The sequence below is a fragment of the Eptesicus fuscus genome, chromosome 11, assembly GCF_027574615.1.
Source record: "Eptesicus fuscus isolate TK198812 chromosome 11, DD_ASM_mEF_20220401, whole genome shotgun sequence".
NCBI classification, from domain to species: domain Eukaryota; kingdom Metazoa; phylum Chordata; class Mammalia; order Chiroptera; family Vespertilionidae; genus Eptesicus; species Eptesicus fuscus.
The window spans coordinates 63,065,342-63,084,236 of record NC_072483.1 but is presented as its reverse complement, the minus strand read 5'-3'; the positions used below and the strand labels follow the sequence as shown (position 1 = coordinate 63,084,236).

Below are 18,895 nucleotides of genomic sequence, written 5' to 3'. Positions count from 1 at the left end.
AAATATAATTCTGATCATGCTATTCTCAAAATTTCCAATGGCTTTCCATCCTTAAAATGTAAAAGACATACTTTTTAGCATATGAGGCTTTTCATAGGCTGGTCCCTGCAGCTTGTTTAGACACAACCTTCCTCCTTCTCAGTTTATTCTTGATGGTGTGCCCTTGCACATGCTCTTCTCCCTTTCTGGAATGCTCCACATGCCCATTCATCTAGCCAGCTCTTACTCAGCCTTCCCATTCTCAGCTCAGGGGTTCACTGTCAAACTGTCTGTCGCCCTTACTACTGCCTTTGAGTACACTATTTGCTAGCTGTTGTAAACACCATGTACTTTAAATATTTGTTGTCACCTTTGTCTCATTTCTAGCACATGGGCTCTCTGAGGATAGAGATAGGGTCATTTACAGTGTCTGACACTCCATAGACATTCGGACTTTTACTGGGTTAATGCCGGCTTTTCAGGGAATCCCATCACTACTTACACAAAATCTTAATGTGGGTTTTCATGGCTTTTCCCATGATGCACTAATTCTTGCTTATGTGGAGAACTGGTCACCATGGTCTGCATACTGTCATAGACTGACTCTGTCTTTTCATTACTCCCATTTCCTTGGTGAAACGGTAATGACAATATCCACTCTACCCATAGCATGAAGTTATAGTGTGGATCAAATGAGGTAACATTTGTGAACCCACTGTGAAAACTCTCTTGACACCATACAATTTCATTAGCTTTATTTCAGTCAGAGGCTTGTTTGGGCTGGGGATTTTATGAAGAAAAAAACTCATTGGTGCCCTAAGCTTTGGCCTTGGCAAGGGCTAGATGTGGGGTCCTAGAACAATCATCAACACTTGCAGCATAGCAAATTACTATAACATGAATGTTAACTGCCCCTGTGAAGACTTGTGTTGTCATTTCTACATTTCATTGAGGAGAGGGACCCATAAAATATGTTTTCCTGGTTGGTTGATTTTGAGAGATCTAAAGGGAAATGTTTTCATTTACAAAAAACAACTGCAGTTTTCATTGTAAATTAGAGGCGGGGTGAGAGGTGTGTGGCAGGGGGGGAGGTTTTGTTGGGTCCCTCAGCCTGGCCTTCGCCCTCTCACAGTCTGGGAGCTTCTCATTGTGTTTAGGTTTAACTCCAGGACTCTTTTTTTTTGTGTCTTATAAACAGCTTTACTTATGTATTTATTTATTATTGTTTAAAATATTACATATATTAGTACATATATCTCCTTTTTTCCCCTCATTGCTCTTCCCCTAGCCTCCCCTATCCCCTGTCGCATGCCTTCATCCCACCTCCCCAGTGTCTTGTGTCCATTGGTGTGCTTATATGCATGCATACAAGTCCTTTGGCTGATCTATTTCCCTCCCTCCCCAACACTCCCCAGCCTTCCCGCTGTAATTTGACAGTCTGTTTGGTGCTTTACTGCCTCTGTATCTATCTTTTTATTCATCAGGTTATAATGTTCTTTATTTTCCATAAATGAGTGAGATCATGTGGTATTTTTCTTTCATTGCCTGGCTTATTTCACTTAACACAATGCTCTCCAGGTCCATCCATGCTGTTGCAAATGGTAAGAATTCCTTCCTTTTTATAGCAGCGTAGTATTCCATTGTGTAGATGTACCACAGTTTTCTAATCCACTCATCTGCTGATGGGCATTTAGGCTGTTTCCAAATCTTAGCTATGGTGAATTGTGCTGCTATGAACATAGGGGTGCATATATCCTTCCTGATTGGTGTTTCTAGTTTCTTGGGATATATTCCTAGAAGTGGGATCACTGGGTCAAATGGGAGCTCCATTTTTAGTTTTTTGAGGAAACTCCATACTGTTCTCCACAGTGGCTGCACCAGTCTGCATTCCCACCAGCAGTGCACGAGGGTTCCTTTTTCTCCGCATCCTTGCCAGCACTTGTCGTTTGTTGATTTGTTGATGATAGCCATTCTGACAGGTGTGAGATGGTACTGCATTATTGTTTTGATTGCATCTCTCAGATAATTAGTGACTTTGAGCATGTTTTCATATGTCTCAAAGCCACAGAATATACATTCTTCTCAAGTGCACATGGGTCATTTTCAAAGATAGACCATATGTTGGGTCATAGGCAAAGTCTCTTCAAATTCAAGAAGATAGAAATCATATCAAGCATCTTCTCAGATTAAAGTGGCATAAAACTGGAAATCAACTACAATAAAAACAATCTAAAAAAATCAAACACGAGTGAGCGCCAAAGCTTTGCTGCACCAAGACCCGGCCCATAAACGTGTCTCCTGCACAGCAACTCTTCCTTTATAGACAAAGAGAGCCCCCCCAGTGACACCAACAACAATCAAGACTTAACTATACAAAGGAGGACCAAGATGGAGGCATAGGGCGGAAGCCTGATTGTTGCCTTCCACAACAACTTTGAGACTACGACAAGAGAGCAGAGCAGACACCATCCAAGACCACCATAGGGCTGGCTGAGTAGATGCTCTACAACTAGAATAAAAGAGGGGTATGTGGGATGATGCTGATGCCGGTGACCCAAAGACCACACTTTAAGAACTACGGCTCAGGCGACACAAAAGAACTATGGCTCAGGCGATACAACAGCGGCCTGGAACGTGCTCGGCGCAGTTCCCCCGGCGGTCTCCGGCTGAGGGGACGGCTCCACTGGCAGCCAAGCACGGACAGACGAGCCCCTATGAGACATGGGGTGGGAGACTCCGCGCTTGCTGACCTCTGAGTCCGTCAAGAATCTCAACGCCCCGGAAGCGGCCAGGTGCGCATGCTCGGCGACCGGCCACCTATGCAGACCCAAGGGCCGACGCAGCGACGCCAGACTGGCCCATCGCCATGCACCGGGTGCACCGGAACTTCGCCGAGCCGCCGCCCGACGAGTTCTGCAGCAGCCATACTGGAGCTCTGGAAGGATGGCCAGGGGAATTGCTGAGGGGGGATTGACCGGCAGGAATTGGGATCGGGAAGACGGGGCCCCGCTGAGACCCGGGTGCGGGCGGGGTTGCGCGCCTCTGGACTCGGGTGTGGTCACACGCCTCTGGGTATAAGTGAGGCCTCACGTCCCTGGGTCTAGGTGAGGCCACATGCCCCTGGGTCCAGGTGAGGCCGGACTCCGGGTCCGGGTGAGGCCAAGTGCCCCTGGACCCGGATGACGCTGGACCCCATGCCCGGGCGAGGCCAAGCGCCCCTGGGTCTGGGAGAGCCCACACACCCCTGGGGCCAGGCGAGACCATGTGTCCCTGGATCCGGGTGAGGCTGCGTGCACCTAGGCCCGGGTGAGCCCAAGTGGCCCTGGGTCTGGGAGAGGCCAAGCGTCCCTGGGTCCGGGTGAGACCATGTGTCCCTGGATCCGGGTGAGGCCTCGTGCACCTAGGCCCGGGTGAGGCAACGTGCCCCTGGGTCTGGGAGAGGCCAAGCGTCCCTGGGTCCGGGCGAGACCATGTGTCCCTGGATCCGGGTAAGGCCTCGTGCACCTAGGCCCGGGTGAGCCCAAGTGGCCCTGGGTCTGGGAGAGGCCAAGCGTCCCTGGGTCCGGGTGAGACCATGTGTCCCTGGATCCGGGTGATGCCTTGTGCACCTAGGCCCGGGTGAGCCCAAGTGGCCCTGGGTCTGGGAGAGGCCAAGCGTCCCTGGGTCCGGGTGAGACCATGTGTCCCTGGATCCGGGTGAGGCCTCGTGCACCTAGGCCCGGGTGAGCCCAAGTGGCCCTGGGTCTGGGAGAGGCCAAGCGTCCCTGGGTCCGGGTGAGACCATGCGTCCCTGGATCCGGGTGAGGCCTAGTGCACCTAGGCCCGGGTGAGCCCAAGTGGCCCTGGGTCGGGGAGAGGCCAAGCGTCCCTGGGTCCGGGTGAGACCATGCGTCCCAGGATCTGGGTGAGGCCTCATGCACCTAGGCCCAGGTGAGCCCAAGTGGCCCTGGGTCGGGGAGAGGCCAAGCGTCCCTGGGTCCGGGTGAGACCATGTGTCCCTGGATCCGGGTGAGGCCTCGTGCACCTAGGCCCGGGTGAGCCCAAGTGGCCCTGGGTCTGGGAGAGACCAAGCATCCCTGGGTCCGGGTGAGACCATGTGTCCCAGGATCCGGGTGAGGCCTCGTGCACCTAGGCCCGGGTGAGCCCAAGTGGCCCTGGGTCTGGGAGAGGCCAAGCGTCCCTGGGTCCGGGTGAGACCATGTGTTCCTGGATCCGGGTGAGGCCTTGTGCACCTAGGCCCGGGTGAGCCCAAGTGGCCCTGGGTCTGGGAGAGGCCAAGCGTCCCTGGGTCCGGGTGAGACCATGTGTCCCTGGATCCGGGTGAGGCCTCGTGCACCTAGGCCCGGGTGAGCCCAAGTGGCCCTGGGTCTGGGAGAGGCCAAGCATCCCTGGGTCCGGGTGAGACCATGTGTCCCAGGATCCGGGTGAGGCCTCGTGCACCTAGGCCCGGGTGAGCCCAAGTGGCCCTGGGTCTGGGAGAGGCCAAGCGTCCCTGGGTCCGGGTGAGACCATGCGTCCCTGGATCCGGATGAGACCTCGTGCACCTAGGCCCGGGTGAGCCCAAGAGGCCCTGGGTCTGGGAGAGGCCAAGCGTCCCTGGGTCCGGGTGAGACCATGTGTCCCTGGATCCGGATGAGGCCTCGTGCACCTAGGCCCGGGTGAGCCCAAGTGGCCCTGGGTCTGGGAGAGGCCAAGCGTCCCTGGGTCCGGGTGAGACCATGTGTCCCTGGATCCGGGTGAGGCCTCGTGCACCTAGGCCCGGGTGAGCCCAAGTGGCCCTGGGTCTGGGAGAGGCCAAGCGTCCCTGGGTCCGGGTGAGACCATGTGTCCCTGGATCCGGGTGAGGCCTCGTGCACCTAGGCCCGGGTGAGCCCAAGTGGCCCTGGGTCGGGGAGAGGCCAAGCGTCCCTGGGTCCGGGAGAGACCATGTGTCCCTGGATCCGGGTGAGGCCTCGTGCACCTAGGCCCGGGTGAACCCAAGTTGCCCTGGGTCTGGGAGAGGCCAAGCATCCCTGGGTCCGGGTGAGACCATGTGTCCCAGGATCCGGGTGAGGCCTCGTGCACCTAGGCCCGGGTGAGCCCAAGTGGCCCTGGGTCTGGGAGAGGCCAAGCGTCCCTGGGTCCGGGTGAGACCATGCGTCCCTGGATCCGGATGAGGCCTAGTGCACCTAGGCCCGGGTGAGCCCAAGTGGCCCTGGGTCGGGGAGAGGCCAAGCGTCCCTGGGTCCGGGTGAGACCATGTGTCCCAGGATCTGGGTGAGGCCTTGTGCACCTAGGCCCGGGTGAGCCCAAGTGGCCCTGGGTCGGGGAGAGGCCAAGCGTCCCTGGGTCCGGGTGAGACCATGTGTCCCTGGATCCGGGTGAGGCCTTGTGCACCTAGGCCCGGGTGAGCCCAAGTGGCCCTGGGTCTGGGAGAGGCCAAGCGTCCCTGGGTCCGGGTGAGACCATGTGTCCCAGGATCCGGGTGAGGCCTCGTGCACCTAGGCCCGGGTGAGCCCAAGTGGCCCTGGGTCTGGGAGAGGCCAAGCATCCCTGGGTCCGGGTGAGACCATGTGTCCCAGGATCCGGGTGAGGCCTCGTGCACCTAGGCCCGGGTGAGCCCAAGTGGCCCTGGGTCTGGGAGAGGCCAAGCGTCCCTGGGTCCGGGTGAGACCATGCGTCCCTGGATCCGGATGAGGACTCGTGCACCTAGGCCCGGGTGAGCCCAAGAGGCCCTGGGTCTGGGAGAGGCCAAGCGTCCCTGGGTCCGGGTGAGACCATGTGTCCCTGGATCCGGATGAGGCCTCGTGCACCTAGGCCCGGGTGAGCCCAAGTGGCCCTGGGTCTGGGAGAGGCCAAGCGTCCCTGGGTCCGGGTGAGACCATGTGTCCCTGGATCCGGGTGAGGCCTCGTGCACCTAGGCCCGGGTGAGCCCAAGTGGCCCTGGGTCTGGGAGAGGCCAAGCGTCCCTGGGTCCGGGTGAGACCATGTGTCCCTGGATCCGGGTGAGGCCTCGTGCACCTAGGCCCGGGTGAGCCCAAGTGGCCCTGGGTCGGGGAGAGGCCAAGCGTCCCTGGGTCCGGGAGAGACCATGTGTCCCTGGATCCGGGTGAGGCCTCGTGCACCTAGGCCCGGGTGAGCCCAAGTGGCCCTGGGTCTGGGAGAGGCCAAGCGTCCCTGGGTCCGGGTGAGACCATGCGTCCCTGGATCCGGATGAGGCCTCGTGCACCTAGGCCCGGGTGAGCCCAAGAGGCCCTGGGTCTGGGAGAGGCCAAGCGTCCCTGGGTCCGGGTGAGACCATGTGTCCCTGGATCCGGATGAGGCCTCGTGCACCTAGGCCCGGGTGAGCCCAAGTGGCCCTGGGTCTGGGAGTGGCCAAACGTTCCTGGGTCTGGGTGTGACCATGTGTCCCTGGATCCGAGTGAGGCCTCGTGAACCTAGGACCGGGTGAGGCCACGTGCCCCTGGGTCTGGGAGAGGCCACGCGTCCCTGGGTCCGGGTGAGACCATGCGTCCCTGGATCCGGATGAGGCCTCGTGCACCTAGGCCCGGGTGAGCCCAAGTGGCCCTGGGTCTGGGAGAGGCCAAGACTCCCTGGGTCCGGGAGAGACCATGTGTCCCTGGATCCAGGTGAGGCCTTGTGCAACTAAGCCCGGGTGAGGCCACGTGCCCCTGGGTCTGGGAGAGGCCAAGTGTCCTTGGGTACGGGTGAAGCCAGATCCTGGATCCGGGTGAGGCCGTGCGCCCCTGGATCCATCCGGGTGAGGCTGGGTCCTAGGCCCGGGTGAGACCACGCGCCCCTTGGGTATGGGTGAGGCCACGTGCCCCTTAGTCCAGGTGACGCCGTGCCCCTGGGATCGGCCGAGACCAAACCAGAGGGAGTCAGACCTCCGTTACCACCATTTGTCCACCACCCAGAGCTGAGGGGTCAGTGCTGACATGTACACATAAGGAACTACTGGACATCGAAATTGGGTCTCAAAAGAACTGTTGGTCCAGGGGGAAGCTCGCTACAGATTGATTCATTTGCCTGTCAGCATAAATATTATTGCTCGTCTCACATTCAGTTCTTATTAGTATATATCTAGTGACATTTGATCTCGTTCATCTAGAGGAAATGATGAACAACATAGACTGAGGAACAAGAACAGAACCAGAAGCAAGGAGGCATCGATCGGACTATCGGGCCTCAGAGGGAGGATACGGGAGGGTGGGGGGAGGGTGGGGGGAGGGGGAGAGTTCAACCAAAGGACCTGTATGCATGCATATAAGCCTATCCAACGGTTAAGTTCAACAGGGTATTGGGGCATGCGTGGGGAGAGGGGTGGGATGGGAATGGGGGGATGAGGACAAATATGTGACACCTTAATCAATAAAGAAATTAAAAAAAAAAAAAAAATCAAACACATGGAGACTAAACAGCATGCTATTAAACAATGACTGGGTTACCAGAGAGATCAAAGAAGAAATAAAAAACATCATGGCAACAAATGACAATGAAAACACAACAATCCAAAATCTATGGGACACAGCGAAAGCAGTCTTGAGAGGGAAGTTCATAGCTCTACAAGCCTACTGCAAAAAACAAGAAACAATGGTAATAAATTACCTAACCCTACAACTCAAAGAGTTAGAAAGAGAGCAACAAGAAAAGCCCAGTGTAAGCAGAAGGAAGGAAATAATAAAGATCAGAGCGGAGATAAACGACATTGAGACAAAAAAAACAACAACAAAAAACACAGTATAAAAGATCAACAAAACCAAGAGCTGGTTCTTTGAAAGGATAAACAAGATGGATGAACCTCTAGCCAGGCTCACCAAGTAGCAAAGAGAGAGGACCCAAATAATCAAAATCAGAAATGAAAGAGGAGAAATAACAACAGATCCCACCGAAATACAAAGGATTGTTAAAAAATACTATGAACAACTCTATTCCAAAAAACTGGACAACCTGGAGGAAATGGACATATTCCTAGAAAAATATAACCTTCCAAAACTCAATCAGGAAGAATCTAAACAGCTCAATAGGCCAATAACTATGGAAGAAATTGAAGCAGTCATCAAAAAGCTTCCAGCAAACAAAAGCCCAGGGCCAGACAGCTTCACAGGGGAGTTTTACCAAACATTTAAGGAAGAACTAAAACCTATCCTCCTCAGACTATTCCAAAACATTCAAGAGGAAGGTACACTTCCAGGCTCCTTCTATGAAGCCAGCATCACCCTAATACCAAAACCAGATAAAGACAACACAATGAAAGAGAATTACAGGCCAATATCCCTCATGAACATAGATGCCAAAATCCTCAACAAAATTCTAGCAAATTGGATCCAGCAGTATATCAGAAAGATCATTCGCCATGACCAAGTAGGATTTATCCCAGGAATGCAAGGATGGTACAAAATCCACAAATCAATAAACGTGATACTTCACATAAACAAATTGAGAGATAAAAATCACAGTCATATCAATTGATGCAGAAAAAGCATTGACAAAATCCAACACCCTTTCTTGATAAAAACTCTCAACAAGGTAGGAATAGAAGGATCATACCTCAACATAATAAAAGCCATATATGATAAAGCCACAGCTAACATCATACTCAGTGAGCAAAAACTAAAACCATTTCCCTTAAGAACAGGAACAAGACAGGGATGCCCACTCTTACCACTCCTGTTCAATATAGTGCTGGAAGTACTAGCCATTGTGATCAGACAAGAAGAAGAAATAAAAGGCATCCAAATTGGAAAAGAAGAAGTAAAGCTGTCCTTATTTGCAGATGACATGGTATTGTACATAAAAAACCCGAAAGACTCCATTAAAAAACTAATAGACTTAATAAATGAATTCGGCAATGTAGCAGGATACAAAATTAATGCCAAGAATCTATGGCATTTCTATACACCAATAGTGAACTTACAGAAAGAGGGACTAAAAAAGCAATCTCATTTACCATCGCACCAAAAAAATTAAGATACCTAGGAATAACCTTAACTAAGGAGGTAAAAGATCTATACGCATGGAAAACTACAGGACACTGAAAAACTCCTGGACTCTTAAATCCTAGAAAGCCCCACCTGAATTGACTCCTGTCTGCCTCTCATTCTCATCTTTTGTCATGCATATTCCTGCTCATTGTGCTCTAGCCGCAAAGCCTTCTTTTTCTGCTCTAGATTGTGCCAAGAACTTCCCACTTCTGGCTCTTCCCTAGTGACATTCCCAACCCTTATGTTCCCTTCTTCACTCCTAAACACACCATCCTCATTGTCTTAGCTTAAATGTCACCTCCACACAGAGCCTTTCCCTTACCTCTTAATGTAAATCATATGTCCTCTCCTCTTATTCCTAAGGGACTATTCTTTCCTTTCTACCATTCATCACAACTTATAACTTTATATTTGAGTGATTACTTATTGAATATCACTCCCACATTAAGGTATATGTTCTATATGGTCTTGGACTATATTTCTTTTATTCACCACTGAATCCTCAATGCCCAGTGCTCAATAAATACACATGGAATAAATGAATAAATAAGTGATCTTGAGATTAAACAATGCAATAGATTCTCTCATTAAATTGGCAACTTTGCTATTCAGTGTGGTGAAATGTAGCTGTGGGAAACCTATTAAGGTGATTCACCTTTCTAAACTGGCATTGTGCTTCTTCATATATATTGAGCACATCTATGATGTTCACCCACAGGGCTGTAAACTTAGTTTAATTTATTAGTTCAACTCCAAAATGCATCTTTGTCTGAACAAAGCCTTATTTCTGCCAGGATAGTCTTATGAACATAGAACCTGAAAAGGTCATGTTCAGGTGTGATATCTGAAAGTCATGATTGGGCCCACTGCCGTGGCTTGCCCTCTTTCTTTGGATACAGCCTGGCATAACCTTTGAAATTAAAGGCCTGCTTGTTGTTGGAGTGGAATTTAAACCAGCAGTCATAAGACAGAGCCATCAGAAGGCTTTATGCCTAGGATTTGGGGTACATTGGAAAAACCCTCACTACCCTGTATTGACTACCAACTCTTGTGCTCAAATATTAGATATCTAGGTACAGTGTACTTGTTCATGGTAATTCCAAGTTCATTATCTTTCCTGAATTACCTGTTCTGCAGAACATATTGGCAAGATATGTATGGACCAGATCAAAAACTTGTATGGGTTTTTCTCCCTAAGAGTGTAAGAGGTGTTGTTCTGGAAGCATCCAATGATTTTTTGGAATCCTGAACATCGAATTGTGACTTCCTGGTTCATAGGTCAACGCTCAACCACTGAGCCACACCGGTCAGGCTGAATCCCCTCTTTTACTGGTGGACAGCATGATCAACAATGGGAATGTTATTATTTGTTTTTTTTCCTTTTGGTAAACAATGAAAATTTTGCTTTCAGTGGGCACTATGGTAGGTATAGTGGAAAAGCAAACTGTTGGTCATTCTTAAGCCCTAGTAGGTCAGATCATGTCAGTGTTTCCAGAGTATGCTCACAATGGTAAAAATTGGCTTTAAGCCTAGCTGGTTTGGCTCAGTGGATGGAGCACCAGCCTGCCGACTGAAGGGTCCTAGGTTCAATTCCAGTCAAGGGCACATGCCCAGGTTCCGGGCTCTATCCCTAGTAGGGGGTGTGTAGGAGGCAGCCGATCAGTGATTCTCATCATTGATGTTTCTGTCTCTCTCTCCCTCTCCCTTCCTCTCTGAAGTCAATAAAAAAATATATTTAAAAAATTGGCTTTAAGCTGAGGCTTTCTAAGAGGCAGCTGGTCCTTAAAATAAATTATTTATTTATTTTGGCCTTGGTAATATCTAATTGATGATAAATACAAGTCTCTCTTGGCTCTCTGGAGTGTGTCCTGCATGAATTGGTTGTGACCCCCCAAATCCAAAAACTCTAGTATAGTTGGCTAAGACTATTTTGTGGCATGGGGGAAATTTAATGTAACACATGAAAATACAAAATATTAAATGTTCAAAAGTGTGTAACTTGCTGCTTTTGTTCATGAGTGTTTTTAATACTTCTGGTATAGAGCCTAATTCTCTTTACTGGGGAAATGTGATTTCAGTTTCTTGGGTGAATGTGCATTTTATAAGTTTTTTAAGAAAGGAAATTAAACATTAAAAGACTTTAAGTACTTTATTCTTTATATAATGTCACTAAGAAAGCCAGAAAAATCAGGTTTGGCATTTTTATTTATTTATTTAACTAGAGGCCCGGTGCACGAAATTTGTGCACGGAGGGTCGGGGGGTTGTCACTTAGCCCAGCCTGCACCCTTTCCAATCTGGGACCCCTCGAGGGATGTCCAGCTGCCTGTTTAGGATCGGGCCTAAATGGGCAGTCGGACATCCCTCTCATAATCCAGGACTGCTGGCTCCCAACTGCTCGCCTGCCTGCCTTCCTGATTGCCCCTAACCGCTTCTGCCTGCCAGCTTGATCACCCCCTAACCACTCCCCTGCCAGCCTGATTGATGCCTAACTGCTCCCCTGCCATCCTGTTTGCCCCTAACTGCCCTCCCCTGCAGGCCTGGTCCCCCCCAACTGCTCTCCACTGGAGGCCTGGGTCCCCCCCAACTGCCCTTTCCTGCAGGCCTGGTCACCCCTAACTGCCCTCCTGTGCCGGCCTGGTCACCCCTAACTGCCCTCCCCTGCAGGCTTGATTGCCCCCAACTGCCCTCTCTTGCAGGCCTGGTCCCTCCCAACTGCCCTTACCTGCTGCCCATCTTGTGGTGGCCATCTTGTGTCCACATGGGGGCAGGATCTTTGACCACATGGGGGCAGCTATATTGTGTGTTGGAGTGATGGTCAATCTGCATATTACTCTTTTATTAGATAGGATACAGGCCTGGTGCATGGGTGGGGGCCAGCTGGTTTGCCCTGAAGGATGTCCCGGATCAGGGTGGGGGTTCCCTTGAGGTGTGGGGCAGCCTGGGCGAGGGGCCTGTGGTGGTTTGCAGGCCAGCCACGCCCCCCTGGTGACCCAAGCAGAGGCCCTGGTATCTGAGATTTATTTATCTTCTACAATTGAAACTTTGTAGCCTGGAGTGGAGCCAAGCCTTCTGCTTGCTCCTTGGCGGCAGCCATTTCTCTTGGGATTTATGTATCTTCTATAATTGAAACTTTGTAGCCTCGAGCGGAGGCCAAGGCAGGCTAGGGCTTCAGAAGCTTGGCTTCCTCCATCGCTGGGAGCAACCCTAGCCTCCTGCTCTTTCCAGCTCTGTGGCTGCTGCCATTTCTGTTTGGATTTATTTATCTTCTATCATTGAAACTTTGTAGCCTTGAGTGGAGGCCTAGACTGGCAAGGGCAGGCAGAAAGCTTGGCTTCCTCTATTGCCAGGGAAACCCAAGCCTCCCTCCTGCTCTCTGTGGCTGCAGCCATCTTGGTTGGGTTTATTTGCATATTTGCTCTTGATTGGCTGGTGGGCATGGCTTGTGGGTGTAGCAGAGGTACAGTCAATTTGCATATTACTATTTTATTAGATAGGACTATAGGCCCAGTGCATGAAATCGTGCACCAGCGGGGTCCCTTGGCCTGGCCTGCGAGATTGGGCTAAAACTGGCTCTCTGACATTCCCTGAGGGGTTCCAGATTGCAAGAGGGCTCAGGTCAGTCCGAGGGACCTCACTGATGCAGGATTGGGGCCAGGGAGGGACGAGGGAGGTTGGCCAGCTGGGGAAGGATCGCGGGAGGGCTCCAGCCCATCTTGCTCAGTCCCAATCGGCCAGACCCAGCAGCAAGCTAACCTACCACTTGTTGGAGCATCTTTCCCCTGTGGTCAGTGCACGTCATAGCGACTGGTCGACCAGTCAACTGTCTGCCTCCTGGTTGTCAGTGCATGTCATAGGGAGCGGTTGAGCGGCCTTAGCATATCATTAGCATATTATGCCTTGTTTGGTTGAACAGACAACCAGACACTTATCATATTAGGCTTTTATTATCCTATCTAATAAAGAGGGAATATGCTAGTTGACCCTCACGCCATTGCCAAGATAGCGGCGCCCATAGCCAGTAAGGAGGGAGTATGCTAATTTGACTGTCGTGACCACAGCCACAACATGGCCGGCGCCCAGTCCCCTCAACCTTGCCTCCTCAAGTCCTCTCAGCCCCCCAGCCGCCCAGGGCCAGCCCGAAGCACAGGCAAACTTTGGATGGCAGCTGCCCAGCTGCTCAGGGCTGGCCTGAGGTTCAGGCAAACCTCAGATGGTGGCTGCCCAGCTGATGCCCGAGGTGCAGGCAAGCCTCAGATGTCAGCTTCCCAGGGCTGCCCGAGGCTCAGGTAACCGGCTGAGGCTTGCACTGCCGGCAGTGGCAGCAGTAGAGGTGTGATGGGGCATCACCTTCCCCTGATCTCCGGGTCACCTCCTGCCCCTGAGGGCTCCCGGACTGTGAGAGGGGGCAGGCCAGGCTGAGGGGACCCCCCCACCTCCAGTGCATGAATTTTCATACACCGGGCCTCTAGTATAGTATAAGTATAATTTATTTTCCACCATTTTGTTTGTTATGGCTGATACCAAAATACTTTTAAAGTTAACATTTATTTTGATTTTGTTTTATTTCAGCAGATATACATAATAAAATAACCTATCTCTATTCTTCATTGTGGGCAGGCACAGTATTTAACATGTAGTGTTTTTGGCATTTTGACACATAGGTGATTAAGTTTAACTCAACGTAGTTTGATGCTCTCCTTATGTATGATGTTTAGCATATGAATAGTGTTAAATTGGTAAAATGTGGCCTGCTGAGTGAGCCTTAATGCAAGTAGGTGATGTGATTGACCGTAGCCAAGTCACATAACCAGTGAGGGCCTGGTTTTTCATTGCCATAAAATGAGTTGTTTGGGGTAAATGGTATCCAAGAACTCTGTAGCTCTGAACTTAAAAATACCATGAGTCTATATGCCTAATACATTATGACTAATACATTATGCCTAATACATACACGTCTTATTGCTCCTCTTCTCTCTTTTTCTTTCTGTTTTTAATTAAGGAGAAGAGGATGCTGGTGCACCAAGTGCAAAAGATGAGAGCACTTCCGTGGCACAGGACACAAGCGCTTTACCAGAGAGGTCGCTGCAAAGATCAGCAAAGGTCATTGCCTACAGATTTCCCCATTTGTCCAAAAGGCTGTCCTCTGAGCTACCTGTCAAAGGTCTCTCATGGGTCACTTAGGGCTGTAGTTAGTAAATTAATCAGAACTGTCAGTGGAAGCAGGGTATTATAAAAAGTGAATCTTTTTTTTATAACTATAAACATGTAATAAGTTCATTTGCCTGCCTTTGGATGAAGGACCAAGGCCTTTTCTTTGTATGTGGGTAAGTTTATTGAAGTTCTGCATTATTTATTTACTTATTTTTGCTTAAACCACACTCCATAATGTGACATCTGTGATTTCCAGTTTGGGTTATTTAAAGTGGAGTGAGAATTTAGGCACTGGAGAAGGAATCAATATTAATGTTCTAGATTTTTATAGTTTTTATTCTTCATTATTTTTAATTAATTAATTAGTTAATCCTCACCTGAGGACATGTTCATTGATTTTTAGAGAGAGGGGAGGGAAGAGAGAGAGAGAGACTTTGATGTAAGAGAAATATTGATTGGTTGCCTTCCCTACACACACTGACCTGGGATTAAACCCATCACCTAGGTATGAGCTCTGACCAGGAATCCAACTCTCGCCCTTTTGGTGTATGGGATGATACTCCAACCAACTGAGCAACACCAGCAGGGCTCCATTGTTTTTTAGTTGTCATGCTCATATGTAATTAAAAAGTAAGCTTTTAAAAAGTCTTTTTTAATTTTTCCAAAGTGTTTAATTTAGTTATCATAGAAATGTAAACAATTGATTTTGTTGTTTTGCATAATTCAGTTTTATTGTTTAATTATGTATGCAGTGACGTAATCAGATATGGGATCAAACACAGCTGACCCCAGCTAAGTAGCTCATGGTGGAGGAAGCGGTACACAGGCAAAGAATGAGGTGGCATAATGGCGTGAGGCTTCCTCTGCCCGAAGCATAGACAGCATGTTTAACCTGGGGAATGCAGTTTTGCTGCTCAGTCTAGGGCAGTGGTCGACAAACCGTGGTTCACGAGCCACATGCGGCTCTTTGGCCCCTTGAGTGTGGCTCTTCCACAAAATACCACGTGCGGGCGCGCACGTACAGTGCGATTGAAACTTTGTGGCCCATGCACAGAAGTTTGTTTTCAGCTCTCAAAAGAAATTTCAATTGTTGTACTGTTGATATTTGGCTCTGTTGACTAATGAGTTTGCCGACCACTGGTCTAGGGAGTTAGTTAGGAGAGTGTCTAGAGTGTCTCCTGCATAGTGACATGAGAAATTTCTAAATTATATCACATACATGTTACCCACAATTCCCATCCAGTTATATAGGTCTTTATTTTAATAAGCATTTTCAATACTAACCATGTGACAGTATGTGAGGTGTGGAAGATTATAATGAATGGAAATCCTGTGGGCTAGATCTGGCTCACAAACTTGTGTTTTGTTTGACCTGAGAAGTATTTAAGTATTTAAGATTTTTACTTGGTAGCTTACATTAAAAAAAAAAAAATTGGAGTGGTCACATAAAAAAAATTAGACTTCTGGCTTCTCCTGACAAAGCAAAACATCGGCAGCACTGGGCCACATTCTGAAATGACTTTAGTCAGAGCTGAATAGAGGCAGCTGGAAATGGAACTTGTGTTCTGTAATTTGCTACTGCCCTCCAATGGTACTCTCTCTCTCTGGCTGTTTTTTGTTTTGTTTTGTTTTCATGAGGGGTGGGGAGATGGAGGGATAGTTTCATAATGAATTCAAACTAAAATTACAAGCCCAAATAACACTTGTATGGGAAAACTATGCTGTGGTCAAGTCATTTCTATGACAACTAATGTATGAAATATAAGTAATGTCAAGCTGCTTTATACACTTCTTATGCTGTCAAATATTAAAACTAGAAGCAAGGATTTCTGGTTCAGACAAGATGCCATAGATTCATTTCTCCTTGCTCTTCTCTACTAAGTACAACTATAAACCCTGGAAAATAACAAGAGACAACCAAGGAAGAATTCTGAAAGGGGAAAAGAGGAAGGCAACTAGTTAGGGGCTCCAGACTAGAGGAACAACATAGCAGCAGGGGACTTCACAGTCCCCCACCAACAGAAATAGCAACTACTTAGTCACACAGCTTCCCTGAGAGGCACTTCATATAGACCTAGAAAAATTGCTGGACCCAGCTGGTTGACCAAATAATTTCCTGCTGACCTCTCCCAACTGTCCCCAGTCCTGTAGATAAACAGCATTGAGTATGTCTTTGGTTTTTGCAGGTGGTTTACATCGTGGAGAAAAAGCATTCCCGAGCAGCAACTGGCTTCCTCAAACTTCTGGCTGATAAGAACAGTGAACTATTCAGGAAATATGCCCTGTTTTCTCCCTCAGATCACCGAGTGCCTAGAATATACGTGCCTCTCAAGGACTGTCCCCAAGACTTTGTGACCCGACCTAAAGATTATGCCAATACACTGTTCATTTGCCGCATTGTCGACTGGAAGGAGGACAGCAATTTTGCCTTAGGGTAGGTGAGCTCTGGCAAGAAAACCACAGATCCCACACAGAAATTGGTTCAGGGAGCCTTTAGGTAAACTTTTTTGTTATATTTTAATTATTATTTCTTATTAAGACATGGGTACTTTACATATTTTAATCCTGGTTCTTAAGAAATTGACCTTAGCTACCACCTCAAGTGGTCACCTATAGGTTCCTCGAATTGCGAGGCAATCACATTTTCAGTTTGTTTTTTTGACATAAAATATAAGCACATACTGAACCTATACATATATATTTCCTGTCATATATCCTGTTTGTATTTGTGAACTACAAAGAATTCATCACATCAAACAATCAGACCCATCCTTTCAGACACTAGTGTTAATATATGCAAGTTCAGGGCATATTCAGGGGATCCCAGTCTCCCATGTTTTAAATCTGAATATGAAGGGATGTTTGAATGATGTGCTTTTTTGACACTAATCTTCCGAGTTTTCACTTATGACATTAAAAACTAAATTACCTTACTGTAAGCAGAAAAATGGTACCATTTTTTAACGGAAGCTATCAGAAACCAATCTAACTTAAATATAGATTATGTAGTTGCAGAGCATCATGGATAGCCACTTTATTTTGATCTGAAGAAACTGCTGGACCCAGCTGTTTGATCAAATGCTGAGCCTGTCTTCTTATAATTGGTCTTCATATTGAAAGAAAAGCAGTCTTAAGTTTTAGCTAAATCTTTAGCTCTTTATTATTGACTAGAGGCCCGGTGCATGAAATTCATGCAAGGGGCTTGTCCCTTGTAGCTGCGGCGGCTTGCCTCGGCCCTCGCAGCCCCGGCTTCGTCCAAAGGTCATCTGGAAGGACGTCCAGAAGGTCGTTGGGCTGTCCAGTCTAATTAGCATATTACACTTTTATTATTATAGATGATGTCTGGTTTATGCTTCACAGGAAATGAAAATAAAAGCATACAAGTTAGAACAGTTTTTTTCTGACACTTTTTTATCCATTTTGGTGATTTGCTTGTTGATCATCTAACTTATACAGGATGGAGCCTTCTGGGAATGTTCCATGGTTATGAGTGCCAATGCTGAATGGATGCCCAAGTGTGCTGTTTTGATCAAGTTTATTCTATACTTAGCCTCTTATGCCTAGTGAAGTAAGCCAGATCAAATCTGTATGTCATATCAGTGCAATTTAAGAAGGACTATCCTATACCACTCTCAGTGATATGAAGATCATTATGATTTATATGATCTCAGAACCACTTAGGAACAGTTGTACTTTCTTTTTACTCTCAAGTGGTGTGATTGCAATGTCATCATTTTTTAAAGCCTAATTCATTATCCAAAAGTGACGTCAATCCATTGAGCTCTAAATAGTCCTTCTCAGAGGCTTGCCAGTTTCTCACCATTAACTCGAAAGGCCTGATAGTAGCTGTGCCACCTGGCCTCTGTTGATTGTGGCTGCCATACTCTGCTTGGCAGTGAAAAGGGAAGACTTGCACATCACAGCAGGAAATCCAGCCTTGTCTTTTATCTGCCTTTATGTCACGTCCCATTGTGTATATTTGATTGGACTTCTTCCTTAGTTTTCAAGTTGTAAGGGTGTAGTCAGGATGTCTTTAGGGTGTGAGTTTCTCTTATTGCTAGAATGGCCTTGCAGGTTCCTTTTTTTTTTTTTTATACAGTTGAGCCATTATTTCATCAAGGTTTCTTTTTCTTATGGGTAAAGTACATTAATAATTGAAAAAGGAATCAGGCCTTTAAAGCAGCAAGGACATTTGCTGAATATTAAGAAAGAATATTTAAAAATAGCCATATGTTAATTATTTTCTTTTCAAAATAAAAAAAATGGAAGCTTCTCAACTTAGATGGAAAACTCTGCTTGCTTTTCCTCTATTTTCTTACTATAAAGACGTTAAAAATGATCTTTTATGGAAATATGCCTTTTAAAATCTTTGTGAAAAAGAGAAAATGTATCTGAAATAAAATATGGCAGGTTTTCATGATGTAGTTCTCAGATGACGTCTGTCTCCTAAGGGGTATGGGCTGCAGCTGCTGAACATGTTGGTGGTCGCCTTCCCATTGGTTCTGGCTATCAGTTACTGATCTTTAGGAGCTGAGGTCACTGTTTCCCAACCAGAACATGCTGTGCTGAGACTGTCTAGGTTTTCTGTATCATCCTGGCCAGATTTCTAGCAGGAGTGTGAAGGTAGTACTTGCTATGGGTGTAAATGTGTGTGGTTAGCTTCCACAAAAAACTATGCCTAAAAACTGAGGTTAGCCAAAGAGGCTTTCTTTTGAATTTTCTCCCTGCCCCTACACTCTACCCTTAGAAGTATCAAACTTCTTCCGCCTGTCTAATTGCTACTAATTATTCAAGTCCAAAG

General features: G+C 48.0%; 1 protein-coding gene across 2 annotated transcripts in view; it reads left to right on the top strand.

The window, feature by feature from the left end:
* Positions 1 to 18,895, top strand: part of DIS3L2 (DIS3 like 3'-5' exoribonuclease 2) — a 330,696-nt gene that overhangs the window by 94,815 nt on the left and 216,986 nt on the right. For both annotated transcript variants that reach the window (XM_028140542.2, XM_054722868.1), the window contains exons 9-10: positions 13,943 to 14,043; positions 16,281 to 16,528. In XM_028140542.2, the coding sequence (XP_027996343.2) occupies positions 13,943 to 14,043; positions 16,281 to 16,528 (349 nt within the window). The remainder of the gene's footprint in view (positions 1 to 13,942; positions 14,044 to 16,280; positions 16,529 to 18,895) is intronic.